At 44.1% G+C, this 24,226-nt stretch overlaps 1 protein-coding gene across 4 annotated transcripts in view; it reads left to right on the plus strand.

The window, feature by feature from the left end:
- Positions 1 to 24,226, plus strand: part of CDH17 (cadherin 17) — an 88,946-nt gene that overhangs the window by 4,436 nt on the left and 60,284 nt on the right. For 2 of the 4 annotated variants that reach the window (XM_061439362.1, XM_061439361.1), the window contains exons 2-3: positions 15,839 to 15,909; positions 21,427 to 21,525. In XM_061439362.1, coding sequence (XP_061295346.1) covers positions 15,859 to 15,909; positions 21,427 to 21,525 — 150 coding nt within the window. In that variant the 5' untranslated portion in view covers positions 15,839 to 15,858. Of the gene's footprint in view, positions 1 to 4,668; positions 4,775 to 15,838; positions 15,910 to 21,426; positions 21,526 to 24,226 lie in introns of those variants that run through there. The other 2 variants (XM_061439363.1, XM_061439364.1) reach the window with 2 other exon arrangements.

Raw genomic sequence — 24,226 nt, forward strand, 5'->3', positions numbered from 1 at the left:
CTAAGCTGTGTTTCTCAGAGAAGGGTCCATGTGATTACTTGCATCAGGAATCCCGAGGGGTTTAAAAAAATATTGATCCCTGGGATGCATCTGTGATCTCCTGAGTCAGGATCTCATCATAGGAGGCCCAGTTTTAATAAACTGCCCATAGTCAGAAAGCTCCAGAAAGCATTTGTCCAATCTATGTCTGATGTGGATAGTTATTAACCATTCCAGTCATAGGGTTCTCCAGAAGTTTCCTGATGGGGTAACTGGAGCCAGATTAAGGACCTAGTGCCTATTAGGACCAATTGCCTCCTAGGCAATTGTCAGAAGTAACCCTCTATAGATGGAGTTAAAGTATTCCTGAAATAAACAAATGCAAACCGGATCCACTTCTGTCGAAATTGAAAACAGGGAAAAAACTTTTCATTAGCTTCAAACTGTCTTTTTTGAATATTTTTAGGATGAGCACAGGTCATAGCTAAGATTTTGAAACTTCATTATGTATGGTTCAGTGTTTTTTCCTTGGCGTTAGTGTTTTATTTTAATATCTAAGTCTTAAATCACTTAGTAATTCCTTAGAGTGTTCTGGTTTGGGAAATTGCCTGAAACGATAACATGAAAAACAATAAAAAGCCCAAATTCAAACAAACTCAAGGACAAGAATAAGGGCAATGTAAGAGTGGGGGCTATGTTGCTTACATTTATCAGAAAATGGACACTGCCTTGGCCGGTGAAAGGAATTAGAGAAAATTCTGCTTTGGTCTAAAACATTCACCAGCAGAAAATTAGTTTCATGTCATTCCACTAAATAAATGTGGAATAAAAGATGTAAAACATAGCCTTGAGAGGATCCAAAATCATTCACGTATCTGGGTTCCCATTAGCCTTGGTTGGGCCTGCATGCAATCCTGACTATTTGGAGTTATTGAATTAAATAACTCAAAAGAGTTTAATTCTAAAAAGTATTTACTGAGAATTTCCTGGTGGGCTAGTGGTTAGGCCATTGCACTCCCACTGCTGAGGGCCCAGGTTCAGTCCTTGGTCTGGGAACTAAGATCCTGCAAACTGCATGGCTTGGTCAAAAAACAAACAAATAAAATAATAAGAATTTATTCAGTGCTAATGGAAGACAGTTTCTGCCACCAGTAACATGGGTAAGACAGATATTAAGTAATTAAAAGTATTATTATGTATATGTATTATATAACTCCTATTAGATGAGGCTCTATGTTGATAGATGCATGATAAAATGTTCTTAAAATGCATGATATGTAATGCAAATAAAGTCCAAGTTAAAGTGCAAGCAAATGAAAAATGGAAAAACTTAGCATTCATAAATTTATTTTGAGCTTTAAATAATAAGAATATTAGAAATGTAACATTCTTTGAAATTTAAGAACCATTTCCAATTTTCATCAAGCTTTTTTTTTTAATTTAAGTTTATTCATTTCAATTGAGGCTAGTTACTCTTCATCAAGCTTTTGTCTGGGAGGCTATCCAAACTTTATTCCTTGCTAACTAGCTAAGTAGCACAGTCCATAGATCAAACACTGCTTATATATTTTCTATGGCTAATGTTGGAGGAATGGTTGCTGCTGCTGCTGCTAAAAAAAACACTATTAATATTAATTGTTAATATGTTCTAATACCATGAAGCTGTTAGTCAGAAGTATTTATCCTAACTTTTCCAGTTGTTCACTTGTTTCCATCATATAAACAATTTATATCTACTTTGCTCTGATAAAAGGAATTAGTAATCTTTATCACCAACCTAGATAGCATATTCAAAAGCAGAGACATTACTTTGCCAACAAAGATTCGACTAGTCAAGGCTATGGTTTTTCCTGTGGTCATGTACGGATGTGAGAGTTGGACTGTGAAGAAGGCTGAGCACCGAAGAATTGATGCTTTTGAACTGTGGTGTTGGAGAAGACTCTTGAAAGTCCCTTGGACTGCAAGGAGATCCAACCAGTCCATTCTGAAGGAGATCAGCCCTGGGATTTCTTTGGAAGGAATGATACTAAAGCTGAAACTCCAGTACTTTGGCCACCTCATGTGAAGAGTTGACTCATTGGAAAAGACTCTGATCCTGGGAGGGATTGGGGGCAGGAGGAGAAGGGGATGACAGAGGATGAGATGGCTGGATGGCATCACTGACTCGATGGACGTGAGTCTGAGTGAACTCCGGGAGTTGGTGATGGACAGGGAGGCCTGGCATGCTGCGATTCATGGGGTTGCAAAGAGTCGGACACGACTGAGCAACTGATCTGATCTGATCTGATCGATTAAAATTTTCTTATTATTACTGTCAGTGTTAAACTATTGAACTGGAAATGCCTCATTTTTACATAAGAATGGGTTCCTAAAATGCAAAGGTGTTCACCCTGAAACACAGGGCAGAATTTAATCTAGAATTATAAATCCAGATGACTTTAATCTAGAATTGTAAACCCAGATAATTTTATAACTTATAAATTTAAATTTAATGTATGAATGGTGAACACACAGCTCTGAAAACTATGCTAACCAATTATCATGGAGAGCACAAGAGAAGCCTTTATAATACAGAGATGTAATTACCTGTTAATTTCTCTGATGGGTGGTTTTGGCCTTTTTAGAATTTAATCAATCTGACTTGAGAAGCTGCTGCTGCTACTGCTGCTGCTAAGTCGCTTCAATTGTGTCCGACTCTGTGCGACCCCATAGACGGCAGCCCACCAGGCTCCCCCGTCTCTGGGATTCTCCAGGCAAGAACACTGGAGTGGGTTGCCATTTCCTTCTCCAATGCATGAAAGTGAAAAGTGAAAGTGAAGTCACTCAGTCGTGTCCGACTCTCAGCCTACCAGGTTCCTCCATCCATGGGATTTTCCAGGCAAGAGTACTGGAGTGGGGTGCCATTGCCTTCTCCGGACTTGAGAAGCTAGGAACCTAGAACATAAAATATATAAAGGGAAGCCCACTTTAGGAACCTGGCTATCTCCCATCAGGAACTGGGTCACACAAATGGATTTCTTCCTAAATGGAACCAGAAGAAAAACAAATTGGCAAATTCAACAGCTGTGGTGGTGAATAGGTTAGGCTTTGAATCAGACAGACCAAGGCTGGAGTCCTGATTCTATAATTTTGATCATTGCTAAGAATCAGTGATTAAAAGTGGTACATATATACACATTCTTTTGAAGAAAAGCTTATAGATTTAAACGTACTTTTTGCATACATTATTAAAAAGTACCACAAGTTTCTGAAGAAGAAGCAAAGTCTGAGCAACACCTTGAAATTTTTGTCATTGATTCAGGAAGTAAAACACACAAGTGAAAGTTCTTTGATCTTGTGGAACAAGGTCATTTGATTTGGTTCACGGGAGGGCAGAGGTGTTAAGAATGTGAGAGTTGCTTAGCCTCACTGACCTCATTTTTCTAAATGTAGCTATGTTGTGAAACAAAGGAAGAAGGATCCTTGCTGGGCCTGCCGGTCCACCGAGCATGCTGACTGCTGACCCACAACCAGGTGATTTCACTTCAGGGTCCCCAAGACAAGTGAGGCTTAGTCTTCTCAAGGGGATCAAGAAGGAAGAAGCCCATCTAGACAGTGGGCTGTGCTCTTGTGCTTTGACTGTACCAGATGCACACTAGAGACAGATGGAGAACGCAATGCAGCTCAGGAGCGGCCCAGAAATGAGTATCAGAATGACTATCACATTTGACATAAAAGCGACCTTGATCCACATCTTTAGTGTAGGTTTCCAGAGTGACTGAGGGGTGGGAATGAGGAATCCATCAAAAAGAGCCCTTGACTTTGGAAAAGGCCATAGGCTTTTATTGTTTAATTGGAAACCTCATTTTGAGTGGAAAAAGTGGTAACTTGTTCTTAGTAAGTCCAATCTCAGAGAGTGAGAAAAAGGACTTGATTTGTGTTTTGGGGGAAGGGTACTGCTGGCTGTTTCATGCAGACTTTAAGAGGACCCTTGGGCTTCAGAAGCGGGTGCTGTCAGATTGCACCCTGGGTTGCACCATCTGAATCATTTCCCCCGTCTCTTGTGCCTGGTTATCAGTGAACTGAGTCATTGCTCAGACATGACATCCTGTACTGGTCTGTGTTTAAGATGGAATCTACACAAATATCTGTTAATTATTCTTCTGTGCCAAGTGGTGGGAAAGAGGACTTCCTCTCTGGCTCACTGGGTAAAGAATCTACCTACAATGCAGGAGACACAGGAGGTGTGAGTTCAATCCTTGAGTCAGGAAGATCCCCTGGAGAAGGACATGGCAACCCCCTCCAGTATTCTTACCTGAGAAATCCCATGGACAGAGGAGCCTGGGGGGCTACAGTCCACGGAGTCTCCAAGAGTTGAAAACGACTGAGGGACTAAGTGCACAAGGGTTGGGAGAGCAAAATATGGAGGAAACTCAGAGATGTCAGGGAACTTACACTCTACAGACAGTTGAATACACAGAAAGTTTTTCCATGCTAACTTCCTCTTGTCTTCTATTTTATTTAACCTACATTCTGATATTCAGAAACTTGTTCTGAGATGTATTAGATGTGAACGAACCGCTTTTGGTACAAACACATTTCTTTCCTGGATTACGATTCCATTTATGACATCTGATGAAAATCAATAAAACCAGTCGATGGTTAATGTTTGACTGAAGGGGAAGGGAGAGGCTGGGGAAGCAGAGCCGTGCACTGGGTGTGGCCTCTGGGGAAGACACTCCAGTCCCAGCAAGGGTCCCAGCAGCTGAATGGAAGAAAATAACCTTTAACCACCATTTTTGTTACTTACAGAAAGGTAAGCTTTGGTATGTCTTAACTATGCTGATAATGTATTTCTTTAAGGAGAGCAGAATAGATGGCGAAGGGCCTTACTTAAGTTGCTGGATAAAAGTATTCCTTGAGGGGTGCTGGGTAGCATTTGCTGGGAAAAAAAGTTAATTCCTAGTGTAATAAGTTATGCTTCTGGAGCATAATTTCTTTTGCAGGTTCTTTTGATTAGTCTATATCTTCTATAAATCCATTTCATGAAGTGGTTTGGGTTAAGTCAAGCTTGGGAGTAGAATTAAAGGAAAGCATAATGCTTTGGATGTTTACGTGTGGATCACACCCATTCTTTTCAATTAAAATATAAAAAAGTGCCCAGCCCTGAGAGGACCTGGGACTCTCATACTCTAGAAATCAGGGCCAGAATCTCATTTTCACAAAGTGTCATTTCTCAGGGGTGATCTTTAAAAACTGTGCATTTTATTTACTTCTTAGAGAGCGAGATTCAATTTAGGATTCATAGGACTGCCTGGGACAGAGCAGAGAAAAGGAAATGCATAGGAGGAAAAAAAGTCCTTTGTTAAAAGTAGTGGAATAGGAATTGAAAACAGAGAGACAGATCTGCCTTCCCAATTGGGAAAGCAAGGTTGGTGTGTGTATCGGTCAGGTTCTGGTCCTTCTTTCGGCCACATCGATGGGTGTAATATCAGCTAACGAGTGATTATTTTGAGATATCAAGACATGTACAGCTTGTCAGTATCTTCAAAGGTCCAGTCCCTGTCTTTGTCCCAGTTTTTTATTCATTGTGAGTGACTTTGAAACAGATGCCCTCTGGGCTGGCAGACGCCAAGCAGCAGACGGGCAATGCATTCTCTAACATTTTCTTGTCTTTCTGTTTCTTCAAAAACTCAGATAGCAAGAGAGGAATAACTTGAAAGAAGAAGAAAGCATATGTTTCGATGACATGGAAAATGGATGGCATTCACCCCTCACCAGGAAATGAAATGAGTTTTGCTGAGTGAGGGTTTATCATGGACTGTAGAGTATATAGTTTATGAGTCTTCAGGGTTGGGCAGATGGGTTAGGCCAGTTTCATCATTTACCAGCCAGCGGACACTGAGCAGATTGCTTAAGCTCCCTGTACCTTAAATTTCTCACCTACAGAATGGAGATACCTGCCTCACCAAGTAGTTATGAGAATAAGTTAAAAATTAGATCAGCATGTCAAGAACTCAGTACATAGTTTGGCACCCAATAGATGTTTAATGAATGTTAACTATTTTCCATGAGAAAAGATGTTGACTCTACCTTTTAAGTAGGTGATGCAGGTCAGACTGAGAAGTTGCTCTTTCAATCCCTAGGGAAAGAAACCAACAGTAATGTTGCAGTAACTACATCTACCAGTATGCAAGGGAGAAACTGATTCTATGCCAAAGAAGTGGGGTCCCAAAATATGAGATAATGAGAAAACACTTGAGTTTTGCTTTTTTTCAAATGAAGCATTTTAAAGCACGTTTGATTTTTCACATATATCTTGGGTGAGAAGGGGGTGTGGTATCCTCTGAGACTTGCTAAGATGTCCCCTGGGAAAAGTCATTGCTGTCGTTCAGGATGAAGATTGCATTTCCAGTACCTCTTCCCTTCTTTCATAAAAAGGCAAAATATACCCCGGCAACAACTCGACTTCCTGTTTGTTTGTCAAAGGAACTCTCTGGAAAGGAGAGTGGGGTCCCCCTTTTCTTCCTGATCAAGAGAGGTGACTCTGCTCAGGAGGAAAGCTGAACACCGCTGTGCTCCTTTCTCTGAAGGCTGACAAGTGCCTTTATGGCTGTTAGTTTACACAGGTAGAGACATACAGGTTTATTTGTTAGCATGAAGTTGTATTCCTTCAGAAATCCCTGGTGTCGAATTTAGCAGGGGTAGTTGTTCTGTGTTCTCCTGCGTGATTAAACAAGAAAAGAGGTACTGAAGTTTGTTAGGGGAATATCAATCTACCTAGTTGTTACTTGTGAGAACAAACAAGGGTGTTTATTTAGGTATAAGAAGTGTTAAGTTAGCAAAAGCAGATACTCACCCAGTGGTTGAGGTTTAAACTCTTGTACACTCAAGCTGAGCTTTTCACTTACGCGTGTGTAACAGACCAAGCTGTCCATGGTTATTGTGTATGTGACACAAATAAAACCTAATTTGTCTTAATATTCTGTAAGACCGACATTGAATTCTCTCATCCATGATATTCTGAATCAATGATTTCTTACTGCATTTTAATTATTTTAAAGCATAGGACTTGTGTTTATGAGTGAGAGGCAGAGAAATCGGAAAGGTAGACTTGTGCCCTTAGGGAATGTTAAACTCAGGATGAGCACATCTTCCTCACGCAGAGGGTTCCATGCTTGGTCTCTTCGATCAGACTGATGCTCCTTCCTCAACCTCCCTGAGCTGTTCTGCCCTGTAAGATGACATCAGGTCCTGCCTTATGGGAACGTTGTGAAACTAAATGAAATAAGTCATCCAAAGTACATAACTTAGTAAATGTTCACTAAATGCTAGCTTTTTTTTTCTTTTTAAAGGTTACAATTATAAAAAACCAACTCATGAGTGAGTTTTCATAGTGGTAAAGCACCCTTTACGAAGATAGAATTAAATTTATTTTCCCCTTATTCTCTTGCCCATCCCAGTTGTCAATTACAACTTAATTACAGAATCAGAAAGTTAGCCTGCCACACTTGAGGAGGACTGCACATTTTTGTTTTTAGAGGCCTTGTCTGAAGGTCACCTCGTACATGAGCTAGTATTGTAGCAAGTCTTTTGTTTTGTTTAAATCTCAGGGTTTAAACCATATGTGAAAGTTAAAGTGTTAGTCACTCACTCATGTCCGACTCTGCGACCCCATGGACTATAGCCTGCCAGGCTCCTCTGTCCTTGGAATTCTCCAGGCAAGAGTACTGGAGTGGGTTGCCATTCCCTTCTTCAGGGGATCTTCCTGACCCAGGGATCGAACCTGGGTCTCCTGCAATGCAGGCAGATTCTTTACTGTCTATCCACCAGGGAAGCCCTTAAATCATATGGGATGGGATCTAATTTAGATTTACCTCATATTGAATTTCTAAGGCCAGAATGTATTATCTTGACAAAGTATTCACCTGTGCACTTCTTAATACACAAAGAAATGTTGTATAAAGCATGAAGAAACACTTTGTCAAAAATAATTAAGATGCTCTTTTGAGAAATATTGATTTCTACTCTCCTTTTGGTGGCTCAGTCAGTAAAGAATCTGCCTGCAATGTAGGAGACCCCCTGCAGCATAGGAGAGCCAGGTTCAATCCCTGGGTTGGGAAGATCCCCTGGAGAAGGAAATGGCAACCCACTCCAGTATTCTTGCCTGGAGAATTCCATGGACAGAGGAGCCTGGTGGGCTACAGTCCATGGGGTCACAAGAGTCAGACACCACTGAGCAACTACACAATGACAACAGTCCTCCTTTTAGGCTAGAAAAGACCCTTGTGATGTTGTTGTGCTAGATATGGAGGAAAGAAGTCCTATCTCTGCCTCAGGTTTCTGAGGTGGAAACCGAAACACCTTAGAGAACTCAACACTGTCGTCCTTACTGCCAATCTGCTTAAGTCATCCAAGTACCATGGGGGTGAGTCGCCATCTGTGACCCCATGCAAGGGCCTCCCTTCCCTCTGATCTCCTCACCCCAGCTGCCCTTTTCCTAGCTCACTCTGGGGGGAGTGCTGGGTGGAGGTAAGTATGAGCACACTTCCTGAAATAGTCCTTAGAACTCATTATTACTTTCTTTAATAATTAGGTTTAAAATTTGTATTTAAGTCAATCAGAGAAATTTAACATATTTTAAGAGGAGCCCTCTACCCTCTCATAAGACTGTATAACCAATTATTCACCTACTGATTAAGTAAAAAAATCACCCTCAATTTTGCATACGTGTAAATACAGATTTTCGTATGCTGAAAGATGGGCATATTTCAATTGCAAAATTCAGTGCGAGAACAAAGTGCCTGCCTTTATGTGTGCATTGGGTGGGGAGAGGGCAAGCCACCCTTCCTTTTCCTTCTTTGGACCTTCCTTCCTCCTTTCTAATCAGCATGAAGTGGAAGGCAGCAGCCCAGATTTTACACCTTCCTGTTTGTTTCTAGCTTATTATTAGCTGCTTTAATTTGGTCCTTAATTTGCCAAGAATGCAAATTGGTCAGATCCTCTTGTGGTTTTTTCTAAACCTTAAGTGATATAATGGGTGCCAGAGATTTGTGAGCAAGAAGACCACAAAGATGGGCATGATTGATCTGAACATTACTTGATGAACAATGTGAGCAAGCTTTTAATCTGATTTTTATTCATATCTGGCCTTGCTGTCCAATTTATGCTGCTCTTAGCAATATACAATGCAGAGGTGAATTAAATGGCTCACAGAATATTTGGCTCTATTATTTGGTCCTGATGGTGTTATGAATTCTAGTCACATTCTTTCCTTGGCCACATCACCTCTGATACTGGAGAGCAAATTTTGCAGCCCTCTCCTTCTGTACCTTTATTGTTCTTTGGAAATGCATTGTCCAGCCTTAGAGCATGGTGAATTACTTTAATTCAAAGCCTTTAACTTTTCTTTTTTTAAACAAAAAGGATGAGTATGGCTGACTTGATTTAAGGTTTGCCTATCACTTAGCTTTTTGTAAGAGGGGGAAGAAAATCAATGCTTGTGTATTGATTTACTTGCAGGTTTGGAGACCTGGGACCTAGAAATTCCTCGTCCTTACTCAGATAAATGGGGAAACGACAGGGGAGTCTAAAAATACCTCTTGGAGGCACTGGAGCCCAGCAGGAGACTCAATCAGCTTGGAGTGGAGCCCCTGGGATGCAGTGGCCACTGCCTATATAGTAACTGGATGAGGCTCCATCTGAGGCCACCTCTGTCTTAGGATGGCAGTGCCTTTGTCAGTCAAAACTAGGGCCCCTTGATGTATTAGTTTGGTAGGGATGCTATAACAAAGTACCACAGATAGAGTGGCTCAAGCAACAGAAATTTATTGTCTCACAGCTCTAGAGGCCTGAAGTCCAAAATCAAAGTGCCTGAGGGGGTGACTCCTGCAGACAATGAGATCTGCAGCCTCTCGCCTTGGCTTGTCTTTCCCTGTGGCCCTTCATATTGTCTTTCCTCTACGTGTGTCTCTGTGGCCAAGTTCCCCCTTTTGATGAGGACACCGGTCATATTGGAGCAGACTCACCCTGACGACTTCATTCTAACCGCATTACCTCTGTGAAGACTTGAGTCTCCGAGTCAGATCACATTCTGAGGTACTTGGCAGTCAGGACTCCAACATGAATTTTGAGGCAAGGGGCAGTCTTCAACCCATCACACTCAGCTCGACTGAAAACTAAGAAACTAGGGGGGTGAAGGTCAGAGAGTGAATGAGGAGAGGGCACGATAGAGAAATAGTTGTGTGGTAGGAGCTGGATCTCCAAGGCTGATGGTCCTCTGAGAAGGCGGACACATGTTAGTGTCTGAGGAGGAAGCGCCGCCATGGAGCGAAAAACAAAACTTTTTGAAATTTTAGCAAGATACGTAACCGACTCAGTGACACCAGGAGTCTTATTTGTAAGGATGTTCGTGCTTTCAGAGAGACTAATATATGAATGAGCGCATAGGTGTGAAGTTAGCCAGACGGTGTGATCTTGGACCAGTGTCTTGTGACTTCTTTGATTTTTGATCTTTATGAGGTAAATTTTTTTACATTAAAAAATAATTTCATATTTATTTTCGGCTGTGCTGGGTCTTATTGCTGTGCGGACTTTTCTCTAGTTGTGGTGCACGGGCTTCTCATGGCAGGGGCTTCTTTGTTGCGGAGCACAGGCTCTAGGGCCTGGACTCGGTAGTCGTGGCTCCCGGGTCTAGAGCACAGACCCAGTAGTTGCGACACATGGGCTTAGTTGCTCCAAGACAGGCAGGTGGGATGTTCCCAGATCAGGGATCGAACCCATGTCTCCTGCATTGGCAGGTGGGTTCTTTACTGCTGATCCACCAGGGAAGCCCCTTTAAGAGATAAATTTTAACAGCGTCTGCTTCATAGGGTTCTTACGAAAAATCAATAATTATATAAAAGTCTCAGCATGTGCTGAGACAAAGGGCTTCCAGGAAATGTTAGCTGCCTTTGTGTCGTTATCCTGGCTGGACACAGATTCAGGACATGGAGGGGTTTCAGTGTTTTCTGGGCTGTGGTAAGTTAAACGAAGCCGTCAGCCCTAATTGTCAAGGCCAGCAGACCTGATTCCGCGTTTGTAAATTGTTTACGGTTAAAGCAACTGGTGGTGACTTTTCAAAACTCTCCCAGACCTCTGACCTCTGTTGCTAAGGATGTACTTGGCCTCTTAGATAGTTGCATAGAAACTGTGTGAATTTAGTCTTTGTGCCTGAGGGAAACTCTGACAGCAAAAATTCCTAGCAGAGGGTTGGATCAACTGTTTCAGATAGTTCAGACAAAACATCACTGAATTATCTGGAAATCTACTCCAATCCTTTGCCAAGTAGGGTTGGTGAAGTAGTCTACCAAGTGTGTATGGCTTGGTGGTTTTAGGCAATTTCAGTTACAAACCATGGTTTCCCTCCAGCCAGGATGTAATATTCATTAGTGAAATTATGTCTGTGTGAAGAAGAAAGATAGGCGAGACTTGTTTGTGAGGACGGAGTCCTCCTCTGGCATAATCCTAGCAGTGGGGTACCTTGCCTTGGATCATTCAGACAAAGGCTTTACTTGGCCGCTTCTTTTGGCCGTGAGGGTGTTGTTGTGAAGGCTGCGTCTCGAGTATCCTTGTGACCAGGGCCATCGAAAGCTGGGAATTGTGACAGGAACTGTCTTGTAGGACAACATTTAAAGTTCTGACTAATAAACTTGGGTGGCAGAAGGAAATTTTATTTGACAAAAAATATTAACTGTTCAAAATATTCACTTATTGAGGTCCCCAAAGTAGATACTATTATCCTCGCTTTACAGAGGCGAGTCGGTGGAGGAGCCAGGGTCCAAACCAGCCAATCTAACAATTGCATTGTGTGGCTGATTCATCCACAAAGAAATCACGAGACCCTAGGCATGGGAACGGAAAGCAATTACTTCTGTTTCCCACTGGAAACCTTTCTGTGAGGGGTGAAACCAAATGTAAATAACAAAATAAAGGATGAGTTTAATGCTTTGTTTACTTTTTAGGTTTCATTAAGCACCTCAAACGGTGGCCTGTTTGAGCATCTAGCTAAAATAAGGCATTTATTTTAATTTGCTTTTCTGCCATTCAACTTACATGTCTTTGGAAGCTTGGAAGTGCTAAGAAATCATTTCAAGTGCAGATGGTATATATCGATCAGTTCTTAACCAATTTACTGAGAAGAAATTTGTTTGTGTATTTAAAAGAGAAATAATCCTTATCATCAACAATAAAAATGTATTACTGTGCATCAAAATAAATCTTTAGATCTTGTTAGTTTCCTTTAATGTTTTCTGTTTATTCTGAAAGCTCTTACTAATTGGAGAAATTCATAGAATACCAATGTTGCTGCTGCTGCTGCGTTGCTTCAGTCGTGTCCGACTCTGTGTGACCCCATAGACGGCAGCCCACCAGGCTCCCCGTCCCTGGGATTCTCCAGGCAAGAACACTGGAGTGGGTTGCCATTTCCTTCTCCAATGCATGAAAGTGAAAAGTGAAAGTGAAGTCGCTCAGTCGTGTCTGACTCTTCAAAACCCTATGGACTGCAGCCTACCAGGCTCCTCCGTCCATGGGATTTTCCAGGCAAGAGTACTGGAGTGGGGTGCCATTGCCTTCTCCGATACCAATGTTAGACAATCACAAATGTTTCAGAATTTAATAAACATCTGTTGAGAGTGTAATATATGCAAGCCATAGTATGAAGAGCTGGGAGAGGTTAAAAATATATAATTTTAAAATAAGGCCTCTGCTTTGAAGGATTTTGTTTTCTAGTAGAGGCAGCAACACAGACATGTAAATAAGCGATAAAAAATAAAATGCAGGTAGGAGGGGCTTTGAGAAGGCAGTGGCACCCCACTCCAGTACTCTTGCCTGGAAAATCCCATGGACAGAGGAGCCTGGTAGGCTGCAGTCCATGGGGTCTCTAAGAGTCGGACGTGACTGAGTGACTTCCCTTTCCCTTTTCACTTTCATGCATTGGAGAAGGAAATGGCAACCCACTCCAGTGTTCTTACCTGGAGAATCCCAGGGATGGGGGAGCCTGGTGGGCTGCCGTCTATGGAGTCGCACAGAGTCGGACCCGACTGAAGCGACTTAGCAGCAGCAGCAGCAGCAGCAGGAGGAGGGGCTTTGAGAGAGCTTCTGGCTGGAAAAAAGAGAGATTGCATGAAGGACGTAATTTCTAGCTCCATGAGGCTGATGCTATACCCCTTATTTTGTTTTCCCAGATTTTAGCCCAGTATCTGGCACATAATAGAATTGTTAAATTCAGTGATTTTAAAATAAATAAATTGGCTCTAGATGGTCAGGTATGTAAGGAAAAATGAGAACACATAATCTCAATCCAGCTTGATTCAGCAAATATCAATTGTCATTTACCCTGGGTGGGGCCCTTTGCTGGGTGGGAAGAACAGCCAGTGCCGAAGCGTGGAGACAGGGAAGCTGGGTGCAAAGTCCACGGAGTGCTCGCGGCATTCCTGGGTGCGGCGGGTGTGGGAGATAAGGCCAGAAGAGCAACTGGGGACCAACGTTTAAAAGATCTTGATGCTGAGGGTTCTGAGGAGAAAGATCCCCAAATGCTACTTCTCTTAAGCAAATATTGGTTGATAGCTGATCGTGTTCATTTTACTAATATAAAAAAATGACTAGTTAGATTTAATAATACCAATTTATTCATTTTAAATATATTTGTAGTATGCTAGAACCTGGGCTTGTTATTTGTTTCCGTATGTTTCCAAACCATGTAAGTAGTCTAAAGCCGTAGAAAAAATGTCTTGTTTGTGTTTGACAAGGAGCCAATTCTAAAATGATGTTTGGACACATAGACCAGACTAATTCTATTGCAAAAGCTCATTTCTAAACATTCACAGAATTTACAGATCTAACTGTCCTGAAGGGTTTCCGTCCTAGCTCTTTCTTAAAATAGCTGTAGCCTTGGGACAATTGGTCTCATTTACACAGCATGCGCTAACAACACGCACATCTCTATGCCTGTATCTGCCTCTCTTGGGCTATCACACAGTACAGAGTAGAGCAGAGAGAGGAAAGTTCTTTGAACTTTGGCTTCTGACAGATCTGGTTGGCAACAGGGCAGTATCACTTCCTAGCTGTGTCTTAAGGTGAATGGCTTAACTTTGGACTTCAGTTTCCTCATGTATAAAGTAAGAGTAACATTTCCTAATTCGTTATGACTGTGAGAAACTCGTAAAAGTGTTCGCTCACTATTGAGCAATTGCTATGTATTTTTCATTCGAGTAAACTGAGGCACAGAGAGAGATTAAGTAGTACCCACGTGGCCACACAGCTAACGAAAGGCTGTGCTGAGTTTCTGACCCAGACTCGCTGACTCAAGAGTACACCTTCTGGGCCTCTGCCATTCTGTCTGTAAAGGTCCCTCCACTGATCTACCCTATGTGCTGTGCTGTGCTTAGTCGCTCAGTCGTGTCCACCTCTTTGAGACCCCATGGACTGTAGCCCGCCAGGGTCCTCTGTCCATGGGATTCTCCAGGCAAGAAAACTGGAGTGGGTAGCCATGCCCTTCTCCAGGGGATCTTCCCAACTCAGGGATCGAACCCAGGCCTCCCAAACAGCAGGCAGATTCTTTTTTTTAGCGTCTGAGCCACCAGGGATGATCCTTAATAAACACTATTTTCTATCTTTATTTCCCAGGACATTTGTTAAGCTAAATTGTTGTAGTACTTTGATCTTTCTTAAAGTTCAAATAGAAGGTGTCCAAAGGTAAGGAATTAAAAATTTTCAGGGTTTAAATTTTTAGATAGTTAGAATTTTATAACCATTTTCCCGTGCCGATTATATTAGCGATGTAAGTTCAATGTAGAAAACTTTAAAAAATTAAAAAAAAAAAAAGTAAAACAAGATCATCTACAATTCCTCGAGGCAATAAAATAATTGGAATTTTAGTGAAGTGAATGCATTCTTCATTTCCTTGTTTTTTTTGTTGTTTTGTTTTAGCAGTCCAATATTATGATAGGCAACAGTCCTGCTTCACAGACCATGTGGAAAATTTGTCTCAGATCTTAAAATCAGTTAGTCATGAAAAAATAAGAATAGGAAAAAAATCAGTTAGTCATGATGTATCTTAGGGTGAAAGGTATACTTTTTGTGAAACGTGAAGACACAGGGAAAGAGGAAAAATAATACTGAGTAGGAGAGAAGAGGGGCAGAGTGTGGATTCTCACTGGGTTGCTTTGGGAGTTATAAATACATTTTTTCCTTTGGTGTATTGTACAGTTAACAGCAAGGTTTAGAAGACCAAAGAGGTGGCTGGTGAGGTCGTTGAATGAAGGATTGGGAACATGCTTGGGTTCTTCCTCCTTGAAGACTCTCACATATTTGCAGCTGTGAATCAGAACCACTAAAATTTTAGCATCTCGTTATTTTGGCATTTGGCGCATCTCCTCCATCCATATAATGAAGGTCTTCATTGCGGCACATGGGGGCTTCTCTAGTTGTAGAGCAGAGGCTCAGTAGTTGAGGCTTCTCTGTTTGCCCCCGGGCATGTGGGCTCTTACTTCCCCAACTAGGGATTGAACCCTCGTCCCCTGCATTGGAAGGCGGATTCTTAACCGCTGGACCACCAGGGAAGTTCCCACTTAAGACTCTTTAAGTGAAGAAGAGTGATAAAGTGAAGCGGTAAAATTGGAGTCAGCACAAGCTTGTTTCGGGATATTGACTTGTGGTTGCTGTGGATGAGGTATCAGGGGGCTTGGGGAAGTCCAGGCTGTTCCGAAGAGGAGAGGCTGGCCTTCAAGGATGCCATCCTACGAGGTTTACAACTGAATATCGTCCAGGGATCCTTTGTGCTTGGATAAACATGGTTTTAATAGGAAGGGAACTAATCAACTTATCTCCGGTTTATTCACAGGAGTTTGAATAAGGAAAATTATGACAACGCAAGCCCAGCTACACTGCTTGTGTCTCCTTACACTTTACTTGGTAAGAGAAGAGAAATGTTCTGTCTTTATTTAGTGGAATATTTCTAGCCCATACCGGGGAAGCAACAGCTATCATCACTTAAACAAAAAAGTCTATCAACTTATTGTGAACAAAGCACACAGCTTACACTAATGGGCCATTTTTGATGAAATGGCTGTAAGTTATATGTCTAACTTTCAACCAGGGAGATGCTTTCTCCTCAGCTCTTATAAGCCAATGCCCCTTCACGGGCAAGTTTTAAACCATTCATCTTCTCAGTTTTAGGCTTTTACATCCAGCTCAGGGAATCTGGAAAGAAAAGTATACTGATACATGTGTTAGTCTCTGTCCCTTAGTCTTGACTTTATTTATTTTGTCTTTAACCATCGTTAAATTACCACCGAAATTAAGAAAAGCATTTTCTCCAGTTTTGACTCTGCTCTGCACTTTTGTTTCCATATATGGCTTGGACTTTTTTTGGCCAAATTTGCCCTTAGTCACTTGTCGAGCTAACCCTATCGACTCAGGCTTCTAGAAGTTGGAGCTGAATGGAACGTGGGGAGACCAGCCCAGGCCTCAGGTGGATAGAGGGATGCGGTCTTCCCTTTTGTCGTGAGGTTCCTAAGGGTCATACATGTGCCAGATTTGCTGTGTTATGAAGCAAAATTATGGGGAAGCATTTGCTTTCTCCTTAGAAGGAAGCTACTAGATCCTCCTACCTCTAATCTTGGTTCCTTTCTTTGAAAACCCGAATATAACATCAGATTTCAAGTTCCAGAGAGCCCCTGAGAGTCTACACAGTTCAAAATATTTAGAGTGACATACAGCTGTACTTGTAAACTTACCAAAGCGTTCCTCTTGAGGGGAAAAGCTGAAGTCTGAACCTTATGAGCCTCGTGCATCCCCACAGCCTGGGGCTCGAAGCTTGTCCCCAGGACTGCCAAGAAGCACCACTTGGCTTCGCTCCTGTTGCTACCTTCTCATATGTGCTTTGCTATCTGTATTACGGCAGAACGGTGAAATCAGTGCCTAGTTCAAACTTGGCACTGCTGTTGACTGGTGATAGGAACTTGGGTGAGTTACTACACTCTGAACCTCAGTTTTCTGCCTTGTGAAATGGGTCTAACAAGAGGACTTGCCTTATGTGGCAACTAAATGAGATCATACGAAGCCCTTGGATCAGTGACTGGCACAGTCTAAGGACTTGATAAATATCAGCTATAATTATTACTACCACATTTTAAATATTCAGGGATTACACTCATATGGACCCTGACCTCCATGAGGAAGACTGTGTTTTAGTCATCTTTGCATCTTCAGCACATAGCACAGTGCCAGGAACAAGGTAGAAATTAAATACATAATTATGGATTTATATTAAGAAACAACAGTGAGCTCTAAGAAAGACAGAGAAGATTCTTTCATGATAATTTAACATTAGCAGGTTCAACAGCTTCTGATCTGAGATGGGGATATGCATTTTTCTTCCTAGATAGAGGATGGAAAGCAGTTTTCCTTTTCCTTCCTTTTGTTTTCCTTACTCTCACCATAGTGAAGTTTCTACCCGGAGTGAGAAATGCGGCCCAAACCACTGTTGGCAGCAAGAGCGTTGCCTGGGAGACGGCCACGTGCACAGCTGTCTCTGGGTGAAGGAGGGAGGCTGCGACCTGTGGACTGGGGTCTCAGGGCTGTTGGGAGGAGCCATGTCTCTTCTGCCCCCACCCCTGACCCCTGTGCCCAGACCCTCTCCTGTGAAGACTGCAAGTTCACTTGGTGCTTCTTTCTTTCGGCATCAAGCTTTTATTTAGCAGAGGATATTTACCATTTATTCCATACTATAGTGGCTCAGCCGTTCTCTTTTGAGAACTGGTTCTCTTAGGGGATTAGAAACACTGCGTGAACACATTGGAAGGGCACTGAAGAGAGGATTTGGGAGAGTGCTGAGTAGGGATGCAAGGAAATCAGGGAGAAGCCAACTGTTTTAGAATTGTGCCTGGGACTCTGCTTCCTCCAGAAGGAGGAGAGCTTGAAATACTTACTGTATAACCAACACAGAGAACTCTTGGTGTAAAGCGCAATGAAGGTGGCTACTAGGCGGGCAGATCTGACAACTGCAGGTGTCCTTTGCTGGCCTGGAAGGCAGTGGGCAACTTGCAGGGGGTGGGGCTTGGTAGTCCAGCCCCCTCGGCACCATTCCACTGTAACACCAACTATCTGTGCCTCTGCTAGGGGGGTTCTCTTGAGAGACTTCCCTGATAGTGGTGAGGATCTTAAGAAATGACATGTGTGGAGGGTCACATTCCATAGCAGGAAACACAAAAATACCAGTTCCATCCGCTTCCTACCTTTCACCTCTTTATGTAAGATGGTGGGTTTTGTTCCTCCAACTCTTTCACAAGTTTTCACTATAACATTCTTCCCAGTTCTGGCAGTATGGCTTGTTGACTCATGCATTTTGAAATCTTTATAGCTCAAATAGCCCTGATATGAGAACCCAACCCTACTTTGAACCTTGCCACTGAGACATCTCCTTGTTTCCTGATAGGTGAGCCGGCTTGTCCACAGAGGAAAAATGCAGGCTTGTGGGTGAGGTGTGCCTGACTAACATAGTTTTCCTGCAGGGTCTGTCACCGGTGTGATCAGCTGAAAGACAGACTGCTTATTGATGTGAGCAGAAAACTGATGAAATGAAATGAAAGTCACTCAGTTGTGTCTGACTCTTTGTGACCCCAAGGACTATACAGTCCATGGAATTCCCCATTTCAATTCCATTCTCCGTGGAATTCTCCAGGCCAGAATACTGGAGTGGGTAGCCTTTCCCTTCTCCAGGGGATCTTCCCAACCCAGGGATCAAAGCCAGGTCTCCGGCATTGCAGGCGGATTCTTTACCAGCTGAGCCACAAGACAGACTGCTTCCTGGTGAGCAGAAAGCTGGTGAAAGCACTGTGCTATTAAGCAGTAGCCCCTCAAAAGGCACCGCCCTAGCAGCAGCAGCATCCTGTATCCACCACAGCGCCCACTTCTTGTGCTCTGCCTTCCAGAGGGAGGAGAAGCTGGAGCTGGAGCTGGAGAAGATGTGGAAAGAAGTGGGAGGGAAGATGAGCCCTCAGAGGAAGACACACCTTGAAAGGAACTGATGAGCTAGGAGTCTGTATAGTTATTGCATCAGTTAAGAAGTCCTTTGCTGCTGCTGCTAAGTTGCTTCAGTCATGTCTGACTCTGTGTGTGACCCCATAGACGGCAGCCCACCAGGCTCCCCTGTCCCTGGGATTCTCCAGACAAGAACACTGGGATGGGTGGCCATTTCCTTCTCCAATGCATGCAAGTGAAAAGTGAAAGTGAAGTCTCTCAGTCGTGTCCGAATCTTAGCAACCCCATGGACTGCAGCCTACCAGGCTCCTCCATCCATGGGATTTTCCAGGCAAGAGTACTGGAGTAGGGTGCCATTGCTTTCTCCAAAGAAGTCCTTTAGCTATGAGCATATTTAGAGTGTCTCCAGTCAACAGGGATTTATTTTTTTGTTAGACAACAAGAATCCTATAGTGGGCAGTCCTGGGCAGGTTTAGCAGTTTTGTGATATTATCAGAGACCTGGGCTTCTTTATCTTTGCTCCACCATTATCTGAGCTGGTTTATCCCCCATGGTTTCATGACAGCTGCCACAGCTACAGACAGGGGACCACTGCCTGAATAAGAACAAGGAAAGAGGAAGGGCCGTGCCACCCACATCTGTCCTTTTTCATCAGCTCAGTTCAGTCACTCAGTCGTGTCTGACTCTTTGCGACCCCTTGGACTGCAGCATGCCAGGCCTCCCTGTCCATCACCAACTCCCGGAGTTTACCCAAACTCATGTCCATTGAGTCAGTGATGCCATCCAACCATCTCATCCTCTGTTGTCTCCTTCTCATCAGGAGAACAAAAGCTTGACTGGAAACATTCCCCCACCCACACCCCGACCCAGCAGACTCCACCTTTTGTTTCAATAACCAGAATGGAGTCACTTGGCCCTGATCTTTCCTGCAAAGGAGTCTGGGAAAGAGATCATTTGTCTTTCCAAGGGATAGAGGTTGACGATGGCTGCAGGGGCAGCTAACCCAAGAGTCCACTGCATCTCTGAAGGGGAGGGAAGTTCTAAATTCCAAAACCTCTGTGTTCTTGTTTATTACTGCTTTTTTGTTAGACACCCAGATCAACTCAGTCAAGGTTTAATGAGCCATAGTACAAGATCTTTTCTCCCCATCATTTTGTCCTAATTGTTTTGGGTTATTTATCTCCAGTGTTCTGCAGTAAGAGTGTACTTGCTCCATATAAGGAAATGGAGAATAAATCTCTTCTCCCCAGTTTTTCTTTTTTTGTTTTACCTGTCCAGTTCTCCAAACCATTAACTTCCCATATCATACTAATCCATCCCACCCCTGACTGCCACCACAGGAGGAGAGTGGAAGGACCACTCAGGAGAGGCACTGGCATTGGGTGTTGTGCTAGATACCTCGTTCCAGGGGTGCCCACTGTGGTGGGTTTATAGCTGGCGGTCCCTTCCTGCGTGCTGCTCTGCCTCGCAATTTCCTTCAATGATCCTCGTTGGTGGGAGACAAAGGGATGGCAGGAACTACCGCTGAATGTGCCCTCTTGCACACCCTCCATGCTGCAGATTTCCTGCCAGGCTGTCTCGGCCACTTGTGCTCTTTCTAGTGGGTAGTGGGGCATGAGTGGCTTAGAGCGGCTAAGAGTGGTCTGGAATTGTAGGTTCAAATCCTGCTTCCTGCACTGTGAGCAAATGACTTAACATTTCTGCATCTGAGTCTCATCGCTGGTGAAACAGAGCTAGTGATGATAAATGTAGGATTGTTAACGTGGTTAAATGTGCTTAGGACAAAGCTCAGCATACGCTAGCGTAGCGAATGTGAGCTCTTTTTGCTGTGTGTCAGGCAAGCATTGTACTAAACAGGTCCATGTATTTTTTTTTCCCCTTATGGATTCAATTGTCTTTGAGGTGCCTGAACTCTAGCATGCTGGGGAATCTGCCATGGATTTCCTTATAAACTAACAAGAGTGGAATGGAGGGGTTTTAAGAAGCTGGTGTCAACCAGGTAGAATTGAATGGCATAGTGGCACTGTGGGACGACGATCACCAGTTTTCCTTCAGCTATAACCTAGTGTGTGTGCCATGTCAACTGCTCGTGGGTTCTACTCCGGTCAAGTGACTAACTCTCTGTGAGCCTGATTGAAAACACGGCAGTGTTAATTCCCACCCCCACCCCACCCCCCCCCCCCCAGGGTGATTGCTTGAATCATCTTGAATGAGAAAAGCAATGCTAGGCTGCTGACAAACCATCTTGACATAGTGGAGCCTCAACAAATATTAGAACCCTTCCTGACTATTTTGACTTGATTTCACTTTTTTTTTTTTTTTGAGCCATTTTAGAATCTTAGATTTCATATATCAGTCCCAGAACCATAAGAAAATCATCAAGTGGCCCAAATACATTCATAGTACATGGTGTTGCTAATTTTCTATTTTTCTTTCATCTTTTAACAGACAACTGGATATGGCCAAGAGGGAAAGTTTAGTGGACCCCTAAAACCCATGGAGTTTTCAATTTTTGAAGGCCAAGAACCGAGTCAACCCATATTCCAGGTAAGGGCTACTCTTAGTCCCTGTCATCTTGATTTTGCAGGCTCTCTGTGGACTTTACTCCTTTATCTACTGGACACCCAGAAATAAAATAGAGGCCTAGGAGATCTCATTATGGAGAATGATTTCAGGAGCCAAGAGATGAGCAGTCTCAGTAATACCAGGCGTCCTCATTCAGACTTTCTCAGCGGTATCTGGGATATCTCCCGTCCCTGAGCCGGGGATCTTAGGGCCTGTAGGCTCCGCCCCTCTCCGGGGGTGGGCGGGGAAACAGTCTCGGAAGGGGGTGGTTATCTGAGTCTTGGTCTATTCCGTGAGCTGGCTGCTTGCAGCATTTGAAGATACGGATTCTCTGGTTTAGCGCTGGAATAGCCTGCCTTCCTGGAGAAGGAAATGGCAACCCACTCCAGTATTCTTGCCTGAAGAATCCCGTGGACGGAGGAGCTTGGTGGGCTACAGTCTAAGGGAGGAGCTTGGTGGGCTACAGTCTATGGGGTTGATAAAGTGTCGGACACGACTAAGCAACTAACACACACACACACACACACAGCCTGCCTTCCTCACTGCTCTGAGCCTGTCTCTGGGCCGACCCAGGCGTTGACCGAGACACACTGGGAGGCAGTCATCTTGTTCACTTGGTTCACTGAGAAGCCTCAGATTGAGGGTGGATGGCAGGGGCTTGAGGGCCAAGAGACTTCAGCTTTAGGGGCACTGAAAGAATCCTGGAAACATAATGGAGAGAGGGAGAAAAACATCCTACTGCATCGGTCAGAACCCCCTGGGGAAACCTGCTTGGCCCTGGAGTGGTTGAAGAGGCTTTGATGGGCCTTAGAGGATGCCCGTGATCCCCTGCTCCATGCACTGGGGGAGCAACAGGGGTTGCCAAACTACTGTCTGAGGTGGGTATGCCTTCTCTTAAGTGCCAAACATCTCTTTTGTTGGACAGTTCCCATCCACAGAGGAGGGACTGAAAACTGCCTCATCCCACTTTCTCTCATTTGGTACCAGATCAGTGCGAAGTGGCCCTATTATATGAGCTGGTGGGGGTGCACAGGTATCTCTGTGCCCCCGCCGTGGGGTGTTACAGAGGCTTTGACCTCTCCAGTTAGGGGAGTCAGGCCCTGAGGGAGGAGCAAATGCTTTGAGAGCTTAGACAGAAGAGCAGTCCAGCAAAGGCACAGCTGGGACACCTGCCCTGTGCTGGGAGAGGGCAGGGCCTGCCTGGGGTTCTGGCAGAAGGCCAGTGAGGCCAGGAAGCTGCGAGCCTGGAGAAGGAGGTAGGAACGGAGGCCGCAGAGACAGGAAGGATCCTGACTTCTGAGGTTCTTAGATTCCGCCCCCACCCCCGAGAGGAGCGGGCCTGAATCACATTTCTGTTCAGGGCTGCAAAGCGGAGGGGGCTGGGAAACGGGAGAGGATGCCAGGAAAAGGTGGGAGTCTCTGGCGAGGGCTCACTTAGGGGAAGATCTCGTTAACTAACTCTGTCTCCCTCGCCAGGGAGCATTTAGTTAGAGATTTCTCATTTACATTTGGAAAGTCCTTTTCATTTGTGTGTTTTATGCTTCATAAGTTGGTAAGAATGCTGTGGGCTGGGCACACATTCATCTCCTTTTATGAACTGTGCGGAAAGTGCCTAGTGTTACAAGATGCTGTGCTGGGTTCTGGGGGTGCAGGATGAGACCAGCAGCTTGGGTAGCAGAAGGAGACTAACAAGAAGGCAAACAATGCGCTGGAGGGTTCTGATTGGAGTCTGGTGGGCTGAGGAGGGGGCCAAGTGCAGGCGGAGAAAGAGTGGTCGATTTTAAGAGTGGAGGGTAGTCGTTGAACAGAAAAAGTTTCATTGGACCCTAGAACTGGGTATTTAAAGTTGACCAGGCACTCCCAAACAGAAAGCAGGTCCTGAGGACTAGATGGAAAAAAAAATATGGGGGCAGGCATTTAGCAAGAAAATGAAAGATGGCAGGTGGTTTAGGGTGGGAGAGGCTGTGAGGAGAAGGTGAGACTGCTGAGGGTGAGGGTCGGCGTGGGGGTCCTGACTGGCTGTTTAACCTGTGTTAGGCGGCAGGGCCCACTGGGACGTTAAGGAAGGGGTGAAGGAGTTAGGCTGTGTTTGCCCAGACTTGCTCTCTGATCACTTTGAGTGTATGATGAGGGGAGTGAGCCTGGAGGCGGGAAGGGTCTTGGGACACTGTTTGCCATAGAACCAGTGGGACATGACGGAGGCCTGGTTTAAGCAAGTATAAATGGGAGTGGAGGGGACGGGACGGGTGGGAGCAATGCGAGGGGGTCCCATGTGCTGGAATTGGTTACTGAGTGAGTGCAGGCAGTGAGAGAAAGGCGTTGAGGGTAACTCTAGGGTCTCTGGATTGCTTGACTGGCTGGTTCATGGTGTCACTCAAAGAGAGAGCGAGAGAAGGAGGGGAAGGAAAGTTTATGGGAAAATAAGTTTTAGGCTTATTGAATTTAATCTGTGGGGTTAGCGAGGTGGAGATGTTTAAGAGACAGTGGCCACATGAGTCTGGAGCTGTAGACTGGAGAGTCTTCCTCTCACAGTTGCTAATCCAGAGCTTGGGTTTGAAAGCCTGTCTGTAGCGAGTACCTCAACTACCCACAGGGGCCAGGTAGATGATGAATGGTACTATCTTGGGATCAGAAAGGCAATAGCAAAAAAACAGATGTAGAAAACCCCGAAACTGTGCAAATG

This window comes from Bos javanicus, chromosome 14 (genome assembly GCF_032452875.1).
Source record: "Bos javanicus breed banteng chromosome 14, ARS-OSU_banteng_1.0, whole genome shotgun sequence".
NCBI lineage: Eukaryota > Metazoa > Chordata > Mammalia > Artiodactyla > Bovidae > Bos > Bos javanicus.